Raw genomic sequence first — 21,748 nt, 5'->3', positions numbered from 1 at the left:
TAAATAATATAAAATTGCATAAATTATTCTTGAACTGACCAAAGTATTTAAAAGGAGAAAGTTACATTAAAAACATACATTTTAACATTAGAATTTAATATGTTAAATCCACTATTGTTTTATATAGAATTGTTCTATAGTCTATACAGAATTTAATGCAATTACATCAGAAGTAACTGTAATTAAATAACAGAAATTAATTTATGTTTTTTAAGGGAAAAGTAATTAAATTACAGTAATGGATTAGCTTTTTTTAAACCTATATATATATATATATATATATATATATATATATATATATATATATAAAAAAGTCTTCACAAATTTCCAAAGTTCGGCTCTGTTCTAAAAACTATGAATTTTTTACAATTTTTATCTCTTCCGGGTCAAAACGGAACCGAATGCATTATGAGAAAATAAGGTGATTTTTAATTTCATACTGACTTGAAAAATGCATGAAAGATTTCGGCAGGGTGTTATAATGAGACAGGAGGACACGTGCATGCCTGCTGGAACAGATCGATGGAGAGAGAGAGAGAGAGAGAGAGAGAACCTTTTCTCCCATCTGCTCCTAGCTGAGTCACTAAAAACAGACAGAAAGAGAGAGATCATGTTATCATGGCCTGATGTTTGCACAGAGATGCCAGCTAACACCCACAATCGCTCACCAACCAGCACATGCTGCCGTTCTCCTCCCCTCTCTCCCTCCGTTCACAAGTCTGCTTCTTTTGTGTTTCCCATCTGTTTCTTTTCCATTCCTTTATTTTTCTCTGCAAGTGTACTTTTTTCATATAATGTATTTTTGGTGCAAAATGTGTAACCTGTAGTTGTGCAGAAAGACATCAGTCCTTCCGAGGGCATCGTGGTAAATTTCCAATGGGAGTCCCCAGGGCAGAAAATAGCCGGTCATTACTGAGTGCGTGTGTACGTATGTGTTTTTCCACCACCTCAGTCTGTGCTTGTGTTCCTCTCTCCTAATTGCTTAGTCACCCCTGGAAAAATGACTTCACAAACAGGCCTGTAAAAGAAATGCACCGAAGAGAGAGAGAGAGAGAAAGCTACTAAGAAGATTAATGCTCCCTTTATGTCTGTTTACTTGGCACAGATGGCAAGTGGCCATGTATATATATATTTTTATGTATATATATAGGCCATATTATGCCCTTGATTTTGTTTTTGTGCTCTATTAGAACAGGTTTTCATGCTTGAATGTTCAATATTTTCCCATATTCTCCATTGTTCAGCTCCTCTCTTCCCAGTCTGTCAGTAATGCACTGTTTAGTTCCTGTCTCTATGAAGCCCCTCATTTTGAAAAGCACAGTGTGCTCTGATTGGTCAGCTGGAGCAGTGTGTTGTGATTGGTGTTTGGGAAATGTCCTGCCCCTTACCATAACCGCCAGTTTCAGCATGCTACTAACTAACTCAACCATGCCCGCCCCTTTATTCTGCGTATGAATTATTGAAATGAGGAATATTGTGAAGAAAACTCAAGACTATTAACAGTGTGCACTGATAGAGGGAATAATTCCCACTTTTCAGAGCTTTTTCATACTCAAACAGCAACATTACACACTAAAGAAAGTTGAAAATGTAAAAAAAAAAAAGCATAATAGGACCCCTTTAATATAGTTTCCTTCCTCACCCAGTACAAGTGCACACCACCCAAGTCTCTGATTGGTGAGTAAAAGATGACCGCAGGTGGCTTGTATAACAGCAGAAACACAAGGCTCATTGAAGTCACATTAGAAAGCTCCGGGTCAGATTCTGTTTGCATGGCAGCGTTAAATGTCGGGTGGTGACACTGAATGCTTTGGATATATTGCTGATCAGAGAACAGGGTTAGGGCAGCTGCCCCCTGGTGTTTCAAAGCACAGACGTCCTAGTGTTTACACAGCCTTGAAACGTATGAATTCAACATTTATGCTGGCATACTTTCAGCTCTTAGTCCTCTACTTCCAGTGTGTAGGGTAACCCTGACATGTTACCACACACACACACACACACACACACACACACACACACACACACACACGCGCACACGCGCACACAAACAAACCACTTTAGTAAGCCACTTGTCATTGCACACAGACTTTTCTGACTAGAGTTACATTAGTGATCTTGGCTGGTCATTTACCTATCCAATAAGCATTCATCTCTTAATAGTAAACTCTTTCTTTTTATTTTTGTCCATAGGACTTAAAAGACCTGACACAGCGAAACGAGTGCCTAGACCTCAAAGGTGAGCTGAAAATGGGCCTTATCACAATGTTGTGTTCGGACGGTCATTGAAAGTTCAGGGTATTTTAAAATTGTGATTTCCAGTCCTGGGATAGTCATAGAAATGTAATCAATCAGGGAATATCTTTAGTGAATGTGAGTTTTTCTTGTTATATATCACGCAATTCTGACTTTATCTCACAATTCTGACTTTATCACACAATTCTGACTTTATAACTCAAAATTCTGACTTTATAACTCAAAATTCTGACTTTATATCTCGCAATTCTGACTTTATATCTTGTAATTCGGACTATATATCTCGCAATTCTGACTTTATATCACGCAATTCTGACTTTATATCTCGCAATTCTGACTTTATAACTCAATTCTGACTTTAAATCTTGTAATTCTGACTTTATATCTCGCAATTCTGACTTTATATCACGCAATTCTGACTTTATATCTCGCAATTCTGACTTTATAACTGAATTCTGACTTTATATCTTGTAATTTGGACTATATATATCTCGCAATTCTGATTTTATAACTCGCAATTCTGAGAAAAAAAGTCAGAATTGTGAGAAAGTCACAATTAGCTTTTTTGATTTTTTTCATTTAATGGCGGAAACAAGCTTCCATATGAAACAGTTCTTTTAAATTATAATAATTCACAATATTACTGTTTTTACTGTATTTTTATTCAAATAAATGCTACTTGGTGAGCTGAAGAGACTTCTTTAGAAAATCATAACTTACAGAACCCAAAGATGATATATCTATGAAATCTCAATCCAGTATACTTTGTAATTACAGTTCATGAATTATAAACAGCTAGAAAAGGTCATGGAAATGAATTGGATCCTGTATGTCACACGTTTTTATACATTCTCACACACACACACACACCCTCTGTTGAGTTCAACATGTTAAGACTGGTTTGTATGCTTGTTTAGTTTGTGTAGTTAATGGGTGTGTGTTCATAGACAAGCTGATCTCGTCTTCAAATGGTTCAGGTTTACTGTAAATAATAAAGTAACAGAAACATCATGTGTAAGATTAGCTGTGTGTTTGGCTTTGATCTGTGTTGTTACAATATAAAATGATATAAAGAGCCATATCAGTGCAAAAGTTTAAAGTAATATCTCTCTTTTGTGTTATTTCCGTAGGAGAGAAGCTGGACTATAAATCATGTGAATCTCTGGAGGAGATCTTTAAGAGGGTTCAGTTTAAAGTAGTAGATCTGGAACAGACCAACTTGGACGAGGACGTGAGTGGTGTTTTGTTTTTTTTACCCCATTGAGTTTTTTACCAATCTCATGCTGACTAGCTTTCTGACTGCAGAGTCATTTTGTTCTCTTTCCATCTTTAAAACTGCCTGTTCTGTAATGGCTTGTTCAGTGCTTTGATTTCATTTATCAGTGCTGTTACACAATCAAAATGTTCGCCGCCGCTCTATTAGCATCTAATTAGAGGCTGAGCAGCCACAGTTGTGTGTTTGGTTGAGGCACGTGGGTCTGTTTGTGGACTGGTCTGATATGGATTGTGTTTGTCCAACATAAACACAGATATAAGGAGACATAAAGACAGGAGCTCTGGAGACATAAATTCAGTCTGTTTCTAATAGGTTATTTAGGCCGCTCCTGGACTCCACTTACTGTGCTTCGAGTTAACGCATTAATTTTGCCATAAGTCATAAGTTGGGTGGATCTCTCAGCGTCTTCCATATATACAAACACACTCACTTACTCCTTAAATACTCTCCCACTACTTAAGGGAGATGTGTCATGGGAAACTGGTTTTATTAATTCATTTATTTATTTGCTGTTGTGAAATAAAAGAAACTATGTATGTAGATACATTCTAATCATCACAATAAATATATGTATTATTATTACAGTCGTGGTCAAAAGTGTACATAAACCTTGCAAAATCTGTAAAATGTTTATTATTTTAACAAAATAAGAGGGATCATCACAAACATCACATCACAAAACAAACAAAAAACAGTCTTGGATCATCCAGCTAGCAACACAGTATTAAAAATCAAGGGTTTGTAAACTTTTGAACGGGGTTAGTTTAATAAATTCAGCTATATTATTTTGTCTTGTGGACTATATGTAAACATCTTTTATGAAAAATATCTTATTCAGGACAGTACTAAATAAAAAAATATAACATGCATTTTGTATGATCCCTCTTACTTTGTTAAAATAATTAACATTTTATATATGTATATTAGTGCTGTCAATCGATTAAAAAAAAAATAACTCGATTACTCACACATTTTTCTGTGATTAATCACAATTAAAAAACACATTTAAGTTTTTATACTTTTTAATATATTTTATAATGTAATAATTTTGCTGTTGATCTCCAAATTAAAACAACATAAAGAAACAACATAAAGACAGTATATTTTAAATACTTGTGTAATGGCATATTTTTATGAATGAAGGCCAGTATCACTGATACTAATACAGCTACTGATGTCTCGCTGAAATTGATTTTTTTCCCCAGTTTTAAACATGCATTATAGCCATTCAACATTACAGTGTAATTGAAAGCTATCATTTTTTAACATCTATTAGGCTACAAAAATATAACAACTTTTAATTTAAGTGAACTTAGAACAATCCTCACATAAACCCATAATAAATGTCATATTTAGGCTACCTGTGCCCTTCCTACCTGTCAGGAGATATAAACTGCATGATTTATAGCCTAAATTAAATATAGATTAATCATTATTAAAGCTACAAAAGTTCTTTAGTTAAGAGCAGTGAGTAATTTTCGCTGTTACCTTTGTTCTTTCATTATCTTCAATGACTTTGGTTGCTGTCCCTTTAAGAGCTGCCGCTGCTGCACATGACGCAGATCTCACACGTGTCTCACAACTCTTTACTTTCGTTTAAGACTTTATTTAACTCATTCAAGGCTGCTTTTATGAGGATACTCAACAAAACGGAAGTTTTTGGCATTATTATGTGTTATTGTTCGTTCAAACGTGACAGAGAACTTGATACTGGCGCGCCGTCCATGTGCACGATACTGGCGCACGTCTTTCTGTGTGTTGTGTGTGAAGACAGGACATTCACTTTTGGCGTGCTTAAATGGTTTAAAAGCATTTGCATGAATAAGAGCGTGATCATATTGTAATGCTAGCCAAAGGATGACAGCTCAAACGGATGCTGCGTTAAGTGCGTTAAATATAATTAATGCGTTAAACTGGAAAAAATTTATCACATGCGTTAACGCGTTAACGTTGACAGCACTAATATATTTATGAAGAGTTTGGTTCCAAAACGCGATAAACGCCTTTTTTTTTTTTTTTTTTAAAATTGAGTTTCCGCCAAACTTAGTATTTTATTAAAAAAAAATACAGGTCAGTATTGAAAAGTCATTTATTAATTTTGTGCAAAATGCGATTTCCGACGTGTTATTCTGTCATGTTTTCTCCCATTCTTTCCAAAACGCGGCAAACGCCAGTCTCCCTTTTCTGCAGAATGCAATATATCCGCTCAACCAATCACAGCGCACCATTCCACGCACTGTAAACAGTAATGGCGGCGCTCTGAATACACCCGGCGTCCTAGTTTTCCTTATCTGCTTTGTACTTTGTGATCAACAAAAACAGAAAAATGAATAATTTTGACGGCATTGATGAACCTGTGGTGGTTTCTGCGGTGGGTAAGGAACGTCATCGAAATGTAATCATTTATGTGAGGAGATTAAGAAGATGAGGAACTCGAGTCGGGAGGAGGAAAAATGCCGGCTGTTGCTTGTTCCACGACAGCATCAAACTTCTGCCACAGTCCCCAAAACTGAATCATGAACAGTTTTTAAAAGCCGTTTTTAATACCAATGTACTCGGCAAATGTGTTTATTTTAATCGTGCTGTGGCGCCAGATACTCTGGTCTGGGATCAGTTTTTCTGACTCAAATCCAACTTTTCTTTAAGTGTTGTTGGATGTTTGATTGGCCGTGGCAAGTTTTTGTCCCCCTGCTGCACCTCTTTAAACTCTCAGCACTGTAATCAGCATGTTTGTTGTCTATAAGCATTTGCTGCGCTCCTAATCTACCTTACCTTTAAACCCTCTTTATGAACTGGTTGCGTTTTGTTTGTTTTTTTGGGTCCTTCAGAAACATTGAGCCCTGTCCCGCCGCCTCTGTGAGAACTCTTGTATGCAGACTTAGTGTTTATAATGTGTGTGTGTGTGTGTGTGTGTGTGTGTGTTCATTAAAATAAATGAAATGTTATTACTATACCTACTTCTCATTCGGTACGACTCTTAGGCATTGGGAATTTTTGGTTAGGGGTATGTGAGGATATAACATTAAAAAGAAGTGTGTGTGTGAATCTTGAAATAGATGTGTGGCTGTGAAAGAGGAGGATATAGATGGTAGTCATGATTGAAATTACAAGGTTTGTTCTTCCAAGTGCACAGTGCCAAGTGGAAAGGTGAGAACTCAATATTTACAGTATTCACAATCAACGAATAAGAACAATACTACGACAAGACAAGGTGGGAAGGCGAGAGCACGAGAGGTGCTAAAAAAAAGAAATAAATAGAACAAAACCACCTCTAACTAATTTTAACAATAAGCTGACTAACAAAAGAAAATGTAGAAAACAAAAGTCGTCTTCGTAAAAACGCCCTACTTTCCATGCAAACAAAATGAATAGGGGATTGGCACTCACTTCTAAGTGTCTAACACAGCAAGACATCCTGTCACGCGACATACTTAGCTGCTCACTCCTTCACAGCCTTCACATAATGTACAACATGATGAGACTTGAGAGGAGAGACAGAACAAATGCAAGTTGGTCAAAGTTTACACTCTACGTCCACCAGTTTAACATAGAGCTTTCACTCAAGTATAGTAGTTTTTAAACAGGAACGTGCAAGGTGATAGCAGCTTGGACCGAGACACTACCATAGACATTGATCGGGACAAGTTTTTTTTTTTTTGTTGTTAATCACAATTTCATGAATTATAACCAACATTGTAAACATGATAAATAAAATATTCTCCATGAACTCAATGATGTGATGACAGATCTATAATGGGAGCACTCTGCTTGCTTTCTGTTTATAACACATTGACATTAAGAATAAAGTTTTGTTTTTCATGCTGCTAAGAGGACTGTCGGCAACTGCATTACATGATGGGGAAAAATAAGGTTACATCGTTTTTTACTTGCATTTTTTACTTTGATAGCGTTCACGAACACAAGTGCTCGACACATGCACACTAGAGAGATTCATGCTTGTCTAGTCTTTTTTGCTCAAATAGTTACAATAAAATGTCTTTGTCCTCGTTTAAAATAGAGTTGCTGGTATCTTTTAATCCCCTCACACGAACGCTCTTCAACACGGTCGGCTATTGTGTTTGTTGTTACTCTTGTTCTGTCTTCTCCGTTTCTTTTCATACTGAAACAACAGCCGTTTTAGTGCTGACACCTTGTGGACAAACTAAATTAGTGCAAAAACTATTCAATGCGCATGTACAAAATGCCTTCAGTCTATATTGTTCTTTGCAGTTAGAAAAACTGTGCTGTGAGCGTACACTATGTGCGTTCTCTGCTGATGATTACAGCGTCGCGCGCACTGTACGCCTACCCTAATGTACGTGTAAAAAAACGAAGTAATATTCACGCTAATTTTGAACGTGAATTATAATAAAAATATATTTATATGTAGCATGATGCGGGCCACAAATTTAATGCTGACGGACCGCCTGTTGAGTACCCCTGCTCTATTCTTTCCAGTGAAATCACAAAACAAAATGCACACAAACGTGTCCATGCTCTTGATATACAATCATTTATGAACATCTTTGATTTTAATGAGGGAAAAAAAACCTGTGCGAGGGCAGAATAGAACCCGGAACCTCTGACACGGTTAACAAAAATTCTACCACCAGACCACTAGGGAATTCAAATGATAATAGTGGATCTGTGCATTTATTCACTAACGTGAAGAATCTTGGGACTATTATTCAGTGCACTAGCGTACGTAACAATCTTGATAATTTATAAATAATAGGATTCTAAAATTTTATTTGAATAAATTATATCCCTTTTAAATTGGTCAGAAGGAGCTGTTTGAGTATTTTCTTTTTGACAGTTTACACATACTCATACATATTCATATTGTTGAAATTTTTACATTTAAAACTATGAAAAAAAAAAAAAAAAAAAAACTTTTATTGTGTCTAGAGTTGCTGTTTTTCATGTAAATTTTTGTTTCCACATGTTAGCTAAAATAGCACCTGTCAGTCATTTTCTCTGCTTGTTTGATTTTAGTGTATGTGTATTGCCTTTTGTGTGTCCGTCTCTTCTTTCTTCTGTCCCATCACAAGTGTTAGATGTGCACTCTCTTTCTCTCCCTCTCTTTCTGAGCTCTACATTGTGTCCATCAAGTGAATATTTCAGATGTTGTGTCTCAGCTTGTCTAAGGTCACTGTTCGGAAAGGGAATGACTCGTGCTGCTCAGAGGATAGTGTGTAAATCTCTAGCGTAAAGATGTTGGAAACAAAACCATATTTTCTCTGGAGATGCACATGTACAAACATGCAGGCTAATTCTCAGCACTTACAGCATCATGTGGGACATAGTCTGGGCTTTTATCCAGAACTAATCATCATCATCACACTTATTTAAATATTACCATATAGTAAAATTACAATTGGATATGTTACCTTGAAAAAATATATTCTCTTTTTATATGCACTACTGGTCAAAAGTTAATTATTTTTTAAAAGAACTGTTTTCTATGTGAACATATTGTAAAATGTAATTTATTCCTGTGATCAGAGCTGCATTTTCAGCATTATTACTCCAGTCTTCAGTGTCACATGATCATAATTCAGCAGTGATAATAATTGAGCAGCAAATAAGTACAGAATGATTTCTGAAGGATCATGTGACTGAAGACTGCAGTAATGATGCTGAAAATTCAGCTTTGATCACAGGAATAATATATTCCAATAGAAAAGTTATTTTAAGTTTTAGTAATATTTCACAATATAACTGATTTTGCTGTGTTTTGAAACAAATAAATAGTCTTGTTGAGTATAAAAGACTTAAAAATATTAATTATTCCAAAACTTTTGTGTATGTGGGTCAGTGACGTGGTGGGTCATTTTTTTTGTCCAAAGGCCTTAATAATAATAAAGTATGTAAAAAGTATGTCCAAAAGTATGTAAGTTAGTACTACTAGATCTCTTTTACTGAGTCCAAAAGGTTTTAATTATATTTTGCTACATGTAAAGGTATTTTAAAGATTTTGAAGTGTCAAAAGTTCATTCGGTTTAACCGTCCAAAGGCCAATACAGACATTTCATTTGTGATAAAAAAAAAAAAAAAAAATCTTAATGTAATAAATGTATGTATTTTTTATTCTGGCTTGATTTTTATCATCATCATCATATATTAACATAGTGCAAAATGGTATTAAATTTATGTGTAGAAGGCGTTGTTTTGTTATGAGAAAGAATGTCCGGAAAAATGAATTTCATTGATGTCACTCGGAGTAACCAATATAAAGGGACCATTTTGGATCAAGTCATGTGGTCAGTATCATGTGACAGGATGTGACATCATTCAGATACCTGCAAAGGACCACATGGTCGTGAAGCAAAGTAACTCACTCTCTTTTAACTATTTGAAAAATTCATGTTTTCACTTGCTCATACGCATGTCCTGAAACATCAGGTCATTCGGTACAACCGCTATAAAACATGGAAAATTTTGTAATATTTTAAAAACTTAACTAAATATACATGTTTGATTGTCTTTTTGCAAGCTAGCTAGCAAACTAACTAACTAGCTGTTAACATTGTTTGAAAATATAGTCTTTCGGTATAACCAAAAGTGTCATTCGGTAAAACCAAAATTTTTGTTAAACCGAATGACGTTTTTGGTGACAAATTTTGTCCATCTTGTAAAAAATGACAAAAGCAGTTTTTATAATTGATTATAAAAACCACATAATCTCATTGTTAACTCTTAAAATTAATTTTGAAGTTTTATTATCTCCATTATGTTTTTTTTTTTACACTTTTAAAAACTTTATTCGTCAATGACCCATGTGTTTTAATAATGTTTAATAATATTTTTACATATGGTGCCTTAGCAATAAGGGCAGAGATGTTTTTCCCTCATCAGTCTCTGAACAGATGCAACAGGTTGTTGTCATGGTAACTCAGGTTGTCTGCATGTGTTTGTGTTTTTTGCAGACGTCCCTTTCAAAATCTCCTTCTCCAGAATAAACAAAAAAGACTGCTATTAATTTGTTCTTTTGTCTGAAATGCAGAATAAAAGAAGAAAAAAAATAAGAGTGTCTTTTTTTATGCCTCTCAGGGAGCATCAGCTTTGTTCGATATGATAGAGTATTATGAATCTGCCACTCATCTCAACATCTCCAGCAACAAGCACATCGGCACCCGCGGCTGGCAGGCCGCCGCACACATGATGAGGAAGGTGAGACTGTGACTGACAATCATTTCACACTTGTTAGGAACAGTTGATGTGCTCATCTTTATCCGTCTGTGTGTCTCATCCAGACGAGCTCTCTGCAGTACCTGGACGCCCGTAACACCCCGCTGTTGGACCATTCGGCTCCGTTCGTGGCCAGAGCGCTGCGGATCAGCGGCAGCCTTGCGGTCCTGCACCTGGAGAACGCTGGCATCTCAGGACGACCGCTTATGCTGCTGGGTAATGAATGGGAAAACAAATGATGGGGAACACAGTGGACATTAACCCTTCAAAGCCTATTGTATCATATGAACTTCTGAGGTTTTTAAATTATAAACATGATTAAATCTTTGCTGAAAACTTGCACACAATCTACTACATGCCTTCTGTCATCTGATTGATAGTTTAGCAAGTAAAAGGCCTTTTATTATAATTGTAAAAACATCCCCCTTTAGCTCATGGTTTACGTGTCTTTTTGTTGTCTTTACTGATTTTAGTAAAGGTAAAAATGGCTTTTATATTAGTAATATTTCAAGATGAACACAACTTGGGTTTATTTGATTATCCACCGTTTGTTAAAGTGTGAGTATCAAATATGATCCATCGGGCTTTTGAGGATTTATTTGTTCATTTCTCAATCATCATTGTATTGCATTGTATTATATGTTTTAAAACTACAGAGCTTTGATCATAAAGCTAAGCATTTAAATGCTTCTTACTAAGACATATTATTGGCAGATATAGAGTGACGACTAATATTTATATGCATTTTATTTTAAGTAGTCTGCTATACTGTTATAAAGATTTCATTGATTTACATTACAAGCATTACATTAGAATTTCATGTTACTTTGTGGCCATATAAATATCAGCATCTGCAACAAATTGCTTATTTTTGCTCCATTTGTTCCTCTATATAAAAGTTATGAAATATTGATCAAATTGAGAAGAAAAAAAAAAAGCTGATGTCTGAAAAAGCCTAAAAAATCATGATAAAATGTAAGTATGGATAAAGAAGTAAACCTAAGTTGTTTCTGTTATAAATATAAATATATAAATATAAATAAATAAATATAAATAGCGATATACAAGTTATGACTTTCTAAAAGAGTGTGAACTATAAATTAGATGACAGAAGGCTTGTAGTAGAATGTGCACAAGTTTTGAACATGTTGAAAATTTAGAGGCCTTAGAAATTATATGTAATATTATGAAGTAGGCTTTAGAAGATGTGTTGTCCTAATTTAGAAGCCCTCTTCATTAACTGCAAGCCTTTTATTCTCCGCGAGAGTTTTCCTCGTTTGTTTTGGTGAATGTTTACATCCCTCCTCAAGCCTGCGTGAGCACAGCACTGCAAAAGCTGTCTGATTGCATTATAGACGTGGAGCAAAAACATCCGGACTCTGTTATTATTATTCTCAAGGAGTTTAATAGGGCAAACCTCACCCGTGAGCTACCTAAATACAGGCAGCACATTACATGCCCCACTAGAGACAGAAACAGAAACATACTCGACCACTGCTACACCACAATAAAGGACACATACGGTATCACTCAGTTCCCAGAGCAGTTTTGGGACTTCCTGACCATTGCCTGGTCCATCTCCTCCCGACCTACAGGCAGAAACTTAAATCTGCTAAGCCTGCAGTAAGGACTGTAAAGAGATGGACCAAAGAAGCAGAGCGGGATTTACAAGCCTGTTTCAACGGCACTGATTGGAGATTATCGTGATATCATGACATCCTACATCAATTTCTGTGAGGACATGTGCGTTCCTACCAGGACTTACTCAACATATAATAATGATGAACCATGGTTCACTACAAAACTCAAACAGCTTCTCCAAGCCAAAGAAGATGCCTACAGAAGTGGGGACAAAGTCTTGTATAAACAGGCCAAAAACACACTGAAAAAAAAAAAAAAAAAATTGTTACTTTGCTAGATATACCTAAAATGTGAACATCCCCACATCTACCATAAATGTGAAATGTCTTGTATAAACAGGCCAAAAAACACTGACAAAAGAGAAAAGAGTAGCTAAGAGAAGCTACTCTGAAAAGCTGAAAAACCAGTTTGCAAAGACATCACCAATTACAAGACATTGCCACCTCAATCTGCTGGGAATCAACAACTGGCTGATGATCTACTACTACTAAATATAAATACTTAGAAATAAGCTGATAATTTAGTAATAGGAAAATACTAGTAATATTAACGATCAAATTAATTGATCATTTTTAATGACAGTTGACTATCATCATGCATCTAATGATTATTTTCAATAATCGACTAATCTATTAGATGAATCAACTCTTCGGGTAATTTACTTTTTGACTATGACTTTTCGATAACAAAAATCCTGAGAATTCTTTTTATGATAATATCGACTAATGGTTTCAGGCCTAGTTAGTAATAGTAATATTTTTGCTGTTGTAAAAACATGTTACTTGCTAGATATACCTACAATGTGAACATCTCCGCATCTACCATAAATGTTAAATGTCTTGTATAAACAGGCCAAAAACACACTGACAAAAGAGAAAAGAGTAGCTAAGAGAAGCTACTCTGAAAAGCTGAAAAAACTGTTTCATCCAACGATCCTGCATCAGTGTGGAAAAGCCTAAAAGACATCACCAATTACAAGACATTGTCACCTCAATCTGCTGGTAATCAACAACTGGCCGATGATCTGAATGAGTTCTATTGTCATTTTGACTATAGCTGTCTCAGCCGGTGATTCAGAACACTGGGCACTAGAACATCTAGGGACAGGAACAGCTTTTTCCCACAGGCCATCTCCCTCTTGAACAGTTAAATGTCTCCCAAGGCCACAGTTTAGTGCAGTATCTTGTCAATTCTCTTTTAATATTATCCGTAATACTGTTAAGGGTAAATATGTTCATATCTGTAAATATGCCTATTCTGTGTCTTTATACTTTTCATATTTTATTCTTGAATTTTATTATGTACCTTCATTTACAGAGAAAAATTCCTTGTGTGTGCAAGCACACTTGGCAATAAAGCTCTTTCTGATTCTGATTCTGATTTATAGAGTTAACCATTTTTACACAAATGAAAGAAGCAACTAAAAGGCAACTTGTTTCATATGTGTGTGCAGCCACGGCACTGAAGATGAACATGAACCTCAGAGAGCTGTATTTGGCTGACAATAAGTTGAACGGTCTGCAGGATTCGGCTCAGTTGGGGAATCTGCTGAAGTTCAACTACAACATCCAGATTCTGGACCTGAGAAACAATCACATACTAGACTCAGGTCTGACCTCATCCTCTCTCTGTATCTCCTCTTGGTCTCCTCCTTCAGAATGTTTGTACTTGTTGTTCAACCAACTGTAGCACACTTTAGCTCTTTGTGTTCTCTCGATATATTTGCTTTTCCTTGTTTCCTCAGGGCTGGCGTATATATGTGAGGGTCTCAAAGAGCAGAGGAAGGGATTGGTCACTCTGGTGCTCTGGAACAACCAGCTCACACACAATGGCATGGGCTACCTGACTGCCGCTTTGGTAAACATCCATACAATTACGTCACAAAAGTTTCCATGAACAATTCCACATACTTCTACATCTTCAGGGCTTATTCACACCAAGAGCAACACAACAAACCAAAATGTATTTTGTCCCAAAATTCACACCAAGCTCTACACAAATTTGTAAAGCTGAAAGAAATAGCTTACACTTTTATTGTAAGCTGTCCTTTTCGGTGTAATCATACAATGAACTACGGAGTAATCTTAACTAACAATGTTCTACGGTTAGTTACTTGTAATTATCCATGATTTATCATTTTTACCCAAGTAAGTACATCTAACAAAGACACTAAAATAAAGTGTTACCGAAATAGAACTGAATAAAAGTATTAATTTCTTTAAAAAAATACATTCTTTTCTTTAAATTATATTGTTAAATATTTCAAATATTGCTGTTTTTACTGTATTTTGATCAAATAAATGCAGCCTTGGTGAGCATATAGAACTTATTTCAAAAACATTACAAAATCCAAACTTTTTCGACAGTGTAATTGCAACAAAACAATAGCCCCTTATGCCTTCTTGTAAAATGACTGACAATACAGCACGTCCACCGTAAACAGATGAGAATGAGATGGAGGAGAGTTCGTCCCCATTCAGTCAGATGGTCATTATGGAGATTGAGAGGATGCTGTGCATGTTGGCAGCTGCTGACCGTGCAACGCTTGTTTATGTGTGTCCTGGCATCTTTTTGTTAATTAAGGACTGAAGACACACACACACATTCTCACAGCCTTGTGTGTAATGCACTGCAGTGTGTACATGCCTTCTGAACAGGCTGTGTGGTTTATAAGCAGTCTTGAGCGTACATCCACACACTTTACTGCAAAAATAAATTACTTCCTGTTCCTTATGAAAGCTTGTTGCTGCCATGGAATAAAGATTAAAAAAAGGTAATTGTGACTTTTTCTCACAATTCTGAATCTTTTTTCTCGGAATTATGAGTTTATATCTCGCAATTTTGAACTTCTTTCTCGGAATTCTGAGTTTATATCGCAATTTTGAACTTTTTCTTAAGAATTCTGAGTTTATATCACAATTTTGAACTTTTTTCTCAGAATTCTGAGTTTATATCACAATTTTGAACTTTTTCTTTCTCGGAAGTTCTGAGTACGTCTCGCAATTTTGAACTTTTTTTTCAGAATTCTGAGTTTACATCTCGCAGTGTTGAACTTTTTTCTTGGAATTCTGAGTTTATATCACAATTTTGAACTTTTTTCCCCTCAAATCTCAGTTTATATCAATTTATTTTACCTTTTCTTAGAATTCTGGGTTTACATCGCAATTTTGTTATTTTTCTCGGAATTCTGAGTTTATACCTTGCAGTTTCGAACTTTTTTTCCCTGGGAATTCTGAGTTTATATCTCGCAATTTTGTACTTTTTTTTTCTCAAAATTCTGAGTTTATTTCTCACCTTTCTTTTTTTTTTTTTTTTTTTTTTTTTAGGAATTCTGAGTTTACATCTCACTATTTTGTACTTTTTTCTCGGAAATTCTGAGTACGTCTCAATTTTGAACTTTTTTCCTTGGAATTCTGAGTTTACATCTTGCAATGTTGAACTTTTTTTGAACTTATTTTGTACTTTTTTCCTTGGATTTCTGAGTTAATATCTCGCAATTTTGAACTTTTTTTCTCTGTATTCTGAGTTTATATTTCACAATTTTTTGAGAAATCCAAATATATGTGAAGTCAAAATTGTGAGACAGTTAGGCTTTTTATTATTTTATTCCGTGGGATAAATAAGCTTTGCAGAACAGTCAAACACATTCATCTTGAAGATCTTAACTTTTTGAAGGTGTTCACACTGAATATTTAATCCACGTTCAGTTCTTTCAAATGTGTTTTTTTTTTTTTTTTTTTTTCTATTTACACCCTTTTATATTTACTGATCCGTCTCTTTCGCTCTCTGCTACTGAAGCCGTTCACTCAAAGCTTGGAAACACTGAACCTGGGCCATAATGCAGTAGGGAACGAAGGAGTGCACAAACTGAAAGACGGACTTGTAGCAAACCGGTCCATCCTCAGGCTGGGTCTGGCCTCCACCAAACTCTCCTGTGAAGGTGAGATCTGGATTGTAATCGTGAAGTTACATAAGACCACAATGAATTTGCTTCATCTAAGATGGATGACTGTGAATTTTAGAGGTCAGCTTGTGTTAAGTATGTGTGAGCGTGAAAATGATCGGTGTGCTTGTTCACATGATAGGAGCGGTCGCTATAGCAGAGTTCATCGCAGAGAGTCCGAGGCTCCTTCGGTTAGACATGCGGGAGAATGAAATCAAGACCGGGGGCCTCATGGCTCTTTCCCTCGCCTTTAAAGTCAACACATCTCTGCTCCGACTCGACCTGGACCGAGAGCCCAAGAAAGAGACGGTGAGTGTTTGTTAAAGGGGAGGTGAAAGATTTAGCTTAAAATAAAGTAATACTGAGTATATTTACAATGATTTTACTGCTGCAACACTAATATGCTAAATGTCGCAACAGTAGTTTTAATGTGTTGTTTTTCGGGCTTTACGTTTCCAGTGTCAATAGACTAGTTTAATGATCCTTTTTTATTTCACAACATACAAAGTGCATGAGAGCGTTAATACAGATACGACGTTAGATATGGTAAGTTTTATTCATTTCCGTGAGTTCAGACTGATTTATAGGATTAGTTCACTTCAAAATTTAAATTTCCTGATCATTTACTCACACCCATGTCATCCAAGATGTTCATGTCTTTCTTTCTTCAGTCGAAAAGGAATGAAGGTTTTTGAGGAAAACATTCCAGGATTTTTCTCCATATAGTGGACTTCACTGGGGTTCAACGGGTTGAAGGTCCAAATGTCAGTTTCAGTGCAGCTTCAAAGGGCTCTACACGATCCCAGACGAGGAATAAGGGTCTTATCTAGAGAAACGATCAGCCATTTTCTAAAAAAAAATAAAAATATATGTACTTTTTAATCACAAATGCTCGTCTTCCACTGCTCTGTGATGCGCCACGCATTACGTAATCACGTTGGAAAAGACTTGTGATTTGATTTGTGGTTAAAATGTATATAAATGTTTATTTTTTTAGAAAATGACCGATCATTTTGCTAAATAAAACCCTTATTGAAGTCCACTATATGGAGAAAAATTATGGAATGTTTTCCTCAAAAACTTTAATTTCTTTTCGACTGAAGAAAGACATGAACATCTTGGATGACATGGGGGTGAGTAAATTATCAGGAAATTTTAATTCTGAAGTGAACTAATCCTTTAAAATTCTTCACGTGGGATTTTTCATATATTGAAATGTTTTTAAAATATGCAGTATCAAGGTAAGCATTGCAGTTTAATGTTATATTGGAGCCACTTATTTTATTTTTCCACTAACTACAGTTAAATATTTTCCACAGTGTTCAGCAGATGTAACTGCGACATTGATCTTTTTTTTATTGCATAACTTTTTTTCACCTCTCTGTTCTTGCAGGTGAAGAGTTTCATTGAGACACAGCGCGCCCTGCTGGCAGACATTCAGAATGGCTGCAAGAGGAACTTCATCTTGGCCAAAGAGAAGGAAGAAACAGAACAGAAAATGAGACAGTCAGCTTCAATGCCAGAAATTGCCACAGAGGACCAAACTCAGGAGGATGAAGATGCATCTGCTGAGAAAAACGAGGAAGAAAATGCTGCCGTTCAGAAAGACGCAACCGAGGAAGATGTAACTGAGAACCAAGAAGTCAAAGTTCAAGAAGCGACACTGCAAGACGACTCCGACTCGGACACTGAGGATGAGGACATAGTGGATTCGTCGAATGCTTCTGCAAAGACCACATCTCCCATACCGATTCCTGCAATAAACACCTGTAAGCTTGTGCCCTTGGCACCTCCTTTACAGGGATCTCCAGCCGTCATTTCGGGAATTACGGTGACCGAAGCCAACGTTGCTTCCGGAGCCCCATCATCTCCTGGCCGCTGTTTCTCTGTGTCTAGCCCCGGCAGAGGACACAAAATCTTTATGGTAACACGTGTGGAAAGCCCTCCGGAGCAGCAACAGGTGACTGCATTGCCGAAATTTGTCCGTGAGAGGGCAGTAGAGAGCCAAACATCTGCAACACCAACACAAACCAATATAAAAGCACCTTCACAACCGCCTGAGCAGAAATCAACACAACCAACAGATTCTGAACTCAGTGCGTTAACATCACATGCAGAAACGACACCTGCGCCCGCTGAAGTTCTCAACACGTCAGCGTCTTCACTTGCGGATGAGCAGGAGAACGTGACTCATTCTGATAAAGTTCAGTTTGAGCAACAAGCTTCAATATCGGGAAGCACACAGGAACCTGCTACACCATTTGAAAGCCAAATTAGACTCGATCAGACTCACTTAGAGCAGCAGTTACCAGTAGATACAACAACAAAAACACCACAAGAGACACAAAATGCCAGTGAAGAGGACCAGCAGGACGAGCAGATCCAGGGATCAAGTCCCACGCAAACAGAGCCATCAGTGTCAGGACAATCCCGGGACGGGACGCCAAACCCTGAAGAACAGCAAAAGCTGCAGCCTTCACTGGAGGTCACGGGAGGTCATGAACTCCTAGATACGGACGGCTGTAGTGCTCAAGCGGGATCTTCTGATGAAGAAGCCGAAGGTTGTCCGGTTATGAGCGCGGGAGCAGTGCTTCCCAATGGGCTGAAGCCAGAATTTGCCTTTCACCTGCTCGAACCAGAGGGACTCAAACCAGCCAGCTGCATTATGGAGCATGGTGAGTTATCAGTGGATTACCTTATATTCCACATCATCTGTAAAATACAATATTGTAGCACACTTATTTTGATTAAATGACATTTGCATGGTTCCTAAGACCTGTTCACACCAATTTCAATGTCAAGTCACCTTTATTTATATAACGCTTTATACCACAACAGATTGCAAACAAAATTAAATTCTGCTGTAAAGCAACTCTAAAAGGACAATAATAAACAGTCATTATTCAGTTGATGACATTATAAAATAAGGCAGGGGTGTCCAACCCTGGTCCTGGAGGGCTACCGCCCAGCAGATTTTAGCTCCAACCCGAATCAAACACCTGAACCAGCTAATCTTAGTGTTCAGGGCTGCTTGATAATTACAGACAGGTGTGCTGGAGCAGGGTTGGAACTGAAATCTGCAGGACGGTAGCCCTCCAGGACCAGGGTTGAACACCCCTGAAATAGGGGTTGGGGGAAAAATCGATACAGCATAGTATTGCGATATTATGCGTGGGGATGTTGTTTTGAAACACAGACACCAAGTATCGATCTTTTCAGTCTGATTAAACCCACAAACCTTCGTTTTGTATGAAAGAAGTCCTTTGACTGTCTTTGTGTACTTTATAACAGTTTTTTTTTAATGATCATTAATATTTACTCGCTGCCAGATTATAACTTAATTATTATGATTATTACTTAAATGTTTAAAATCACAATAAAATAAAATCGTGGCTTAAGAATTGTGGTATCGTTTTGTGGGGCCTCTGGTGATTCTCACCTGTATTATAAAATATTACCAGACAATTTTACGCATGAAAAACATGAATTTTTTGATAAATACCTTTTTTCATACATCTGTATTTCTTTTATTATATTTTAAAGAGAACGCCATTGTAAATATGTAGATTTACACTTGCTTCATTTCATATCACTGAAAGTAATGATAACATGCAGTTCATTTAGTGAGTCATGTTTATTCAGAAAGATGAAAGATGGGACCTAAAATAGTTAAAACAGTCATTTGCTTGTGAATCGGACTACAGTGGTCATGCTGTACATTTTTTTGCATGCAACTCATGAAAAACAAAGTGTTTTCTTGCTGTTAAGGCCTGTTCAAACCAAGGCGACTGTTCGGTGCAATAAACAAATTAATTTGAATGAACTGCTAAAATGCGCCTCTTCAGGCCTGTTGTGTTTTTACATTCTAATCTTGCTGTGTTTCTGCTGTCCCATAAACACCACCTACTTTCAGCGAGTACATTTGCATTTTCATTCAGCCCATTTTTTTTAATGGTGCTATATAAATAAACTTGCCATCTTACGTTTTTTACACATTGGTCTGAATTAGGCGTGTGATGTATCAAATGTTCATATCACGATAATTGCTGAAGCTTGTATGACGGTATAGAATTAAGTTACAAAACCTGTTGTCCTCCTAACAGGTTTAATTTTTTTTGTTCTTATAACAAAAAGAACTTTTTTAAAATCAATAAAACAATAAACACAAAAAAATTAAGTAAACAAATGTTTCAAACAAACTGCAAAAGAACTATAAAGAAAAATAATTTTTAGTCAATATAGGGCATATTTTAGTCCAGATTAAAATGTAAAAATCTTTTAAAGGCACAATATGTAATTTTCGCCGCTAGAGGTCACTTACTCAAAACAAAGGCGTAGCTTGATGACGCAGTGAATGAGCGTGGAATCATGGGCGTTGTCATCTTTAGCTCCACAGCCGATGGAGAAGAATCCAATGGACTCGGGCAGAAATTATGTTTATAGATGAGCTAATGTATTAAAGTTTTATTAACGTTACGGTGGTATGAAGCAGGACGGGTGGAGAGCCGTGGGAGCGGGACGAGGCCGCTGGAACAAATGCTAATGATAGACACCTGCGATGCACACCGATCTCAAGTCCAGCAGAGTTTTTATTATGCTTTTACTGCAGTCGGACGCTCCCGCTCTTTTCGTTGCATATGTTGGGTAACAGAGCTGTTTTACTTGGTTAAAACAATCATACTAAATACATTTGAGTGTGTTGAAAGTTGTTATAGCGTTACTCTGTGCGTTCACTCAGTGGCTGCTATGAGAGACTTGTTGCACTTTGCAGTAATCTAGATCGATATTAGTAAAACTGGAAATCGAAGGTAGCGCAGATATGATGTCATTGACGGGCGATGCAATGACAGTCCATGTCCTGGTTAAAATTGCTGATTTCTCTGGATTTGAACATTGTTGGAAATGTTTGGGATAATGTAAGTACACAAGTCAACAAAATATAAAACTGTTCTATTGGTTTTGGATATTTTAATCAAAAAATCTTACATATTGTGCCTTTAAAGTATAAACAGATTTGAAAATAAATAGCCTATTAAGTATTTAAGTATTCATTAATTCAACAATCTGAATGGCTGTTTAAAACATTTAAATACTATTCAGAAACAGGAAGTAGCACAGCTGCTTCGTTTACGGGAGTTACCGGGGTCCTTTGCCATATCTATTGAAATCATTAGTTTTCTTATTATTCTTCTTCTGCAATTGAGTCCATGGCAGCCCATAGAACCGTATGGTAAAAAGTTATGAAATTTGGCACACAGATAGAGGACAGTCTGAAATGTTACCATGGCAAATTTGGAGTCTCTACCTCAAACCCTCTAGCGCCACCAACAGTTCAAAGATTCACTCATGTTTATGCTCAACTTTTGACGTCCTAGAAACAAATTTTTTTCTTCTGATTCCATGGCTCATGCTAATTCGAATACACCCTATGACGTCATTTC

General features: G+C 36.5%; 1 protein-coding gene across 3 annotated transcripts in view; it reads left to right on the top strand.

Annotated features, from left to right (window-relative positions):
- Nucleotides 1-21,748, top strand: part of ppp1r37 (protein phosphatase 1, regulatory subunit 37) — a 52,630-nt gene that overhangs the window by 27,570 nt on the left and 3,312 nt on the right. For all 3 annotated transcript variants that reach the window (XM_051869462.1, XM_051869464.1, XM_051869463.1), the window contains 9 exons: nucleotides 2,194-2,239; nucleotides 3,387-3,487; nucleotides 10,586-10,705; nucleotides 10,789-10,939; nucleotides 13,818-13,973; nucleotides 14,109-14,221; nucleotides 16,163-16,304; nucleotides 16,450-16,616; nucleotides 17,701-18,982. In XM_051869462.1, coding sequence (XP_051725422.1) covers nucleotides 2,194-2,239; nucleotides 3,387-3,487; nucleotides 10,586-10,705; nucleotides 10,789-10,939; nucleotides 13,818-13,973; nucleotides 14,109-14,221; nucleotides 16,163-16,304; nucleotides 16,450-16,616; nucleotides 17,701-18,982 — 2,278 coding nt within the window. The remainder of the gene's footprint in view (nucleotides 1-2,193; nucleotides 2,240-3,386; nucleotides 3,488-10,585; nucleotides 10,706-10,788; nucleotides 10,940-13,817; nucleotides 13,974-14,108; nucleotides 14,222-16,162; nucleotides 16,305-16,449; nucleotides 16,617-17,700; nucleotides 18,983-21,748) is intronic.

This window comes from Ctenopharyngodon idella, chromosome 18 (genome assembly GCF_019924925.1).
Source record: "Ctenopharyngodon idella isolate HZGC_01 chromosome 18, HZGC01, whole genome shotgun sequence".
Taxonomy (NCBI): Eukaryota; Metazoa; Chordata; class Actinopteri; order Cypriniformes; family Xenocyprididae; genus Ctenopharyngodon; species Ctenopharyngodon idella.
Note: the sequence above shows the minus strand (reverse complement) of the source record. Positions and strands in the feature narration are given on the sequence as shown.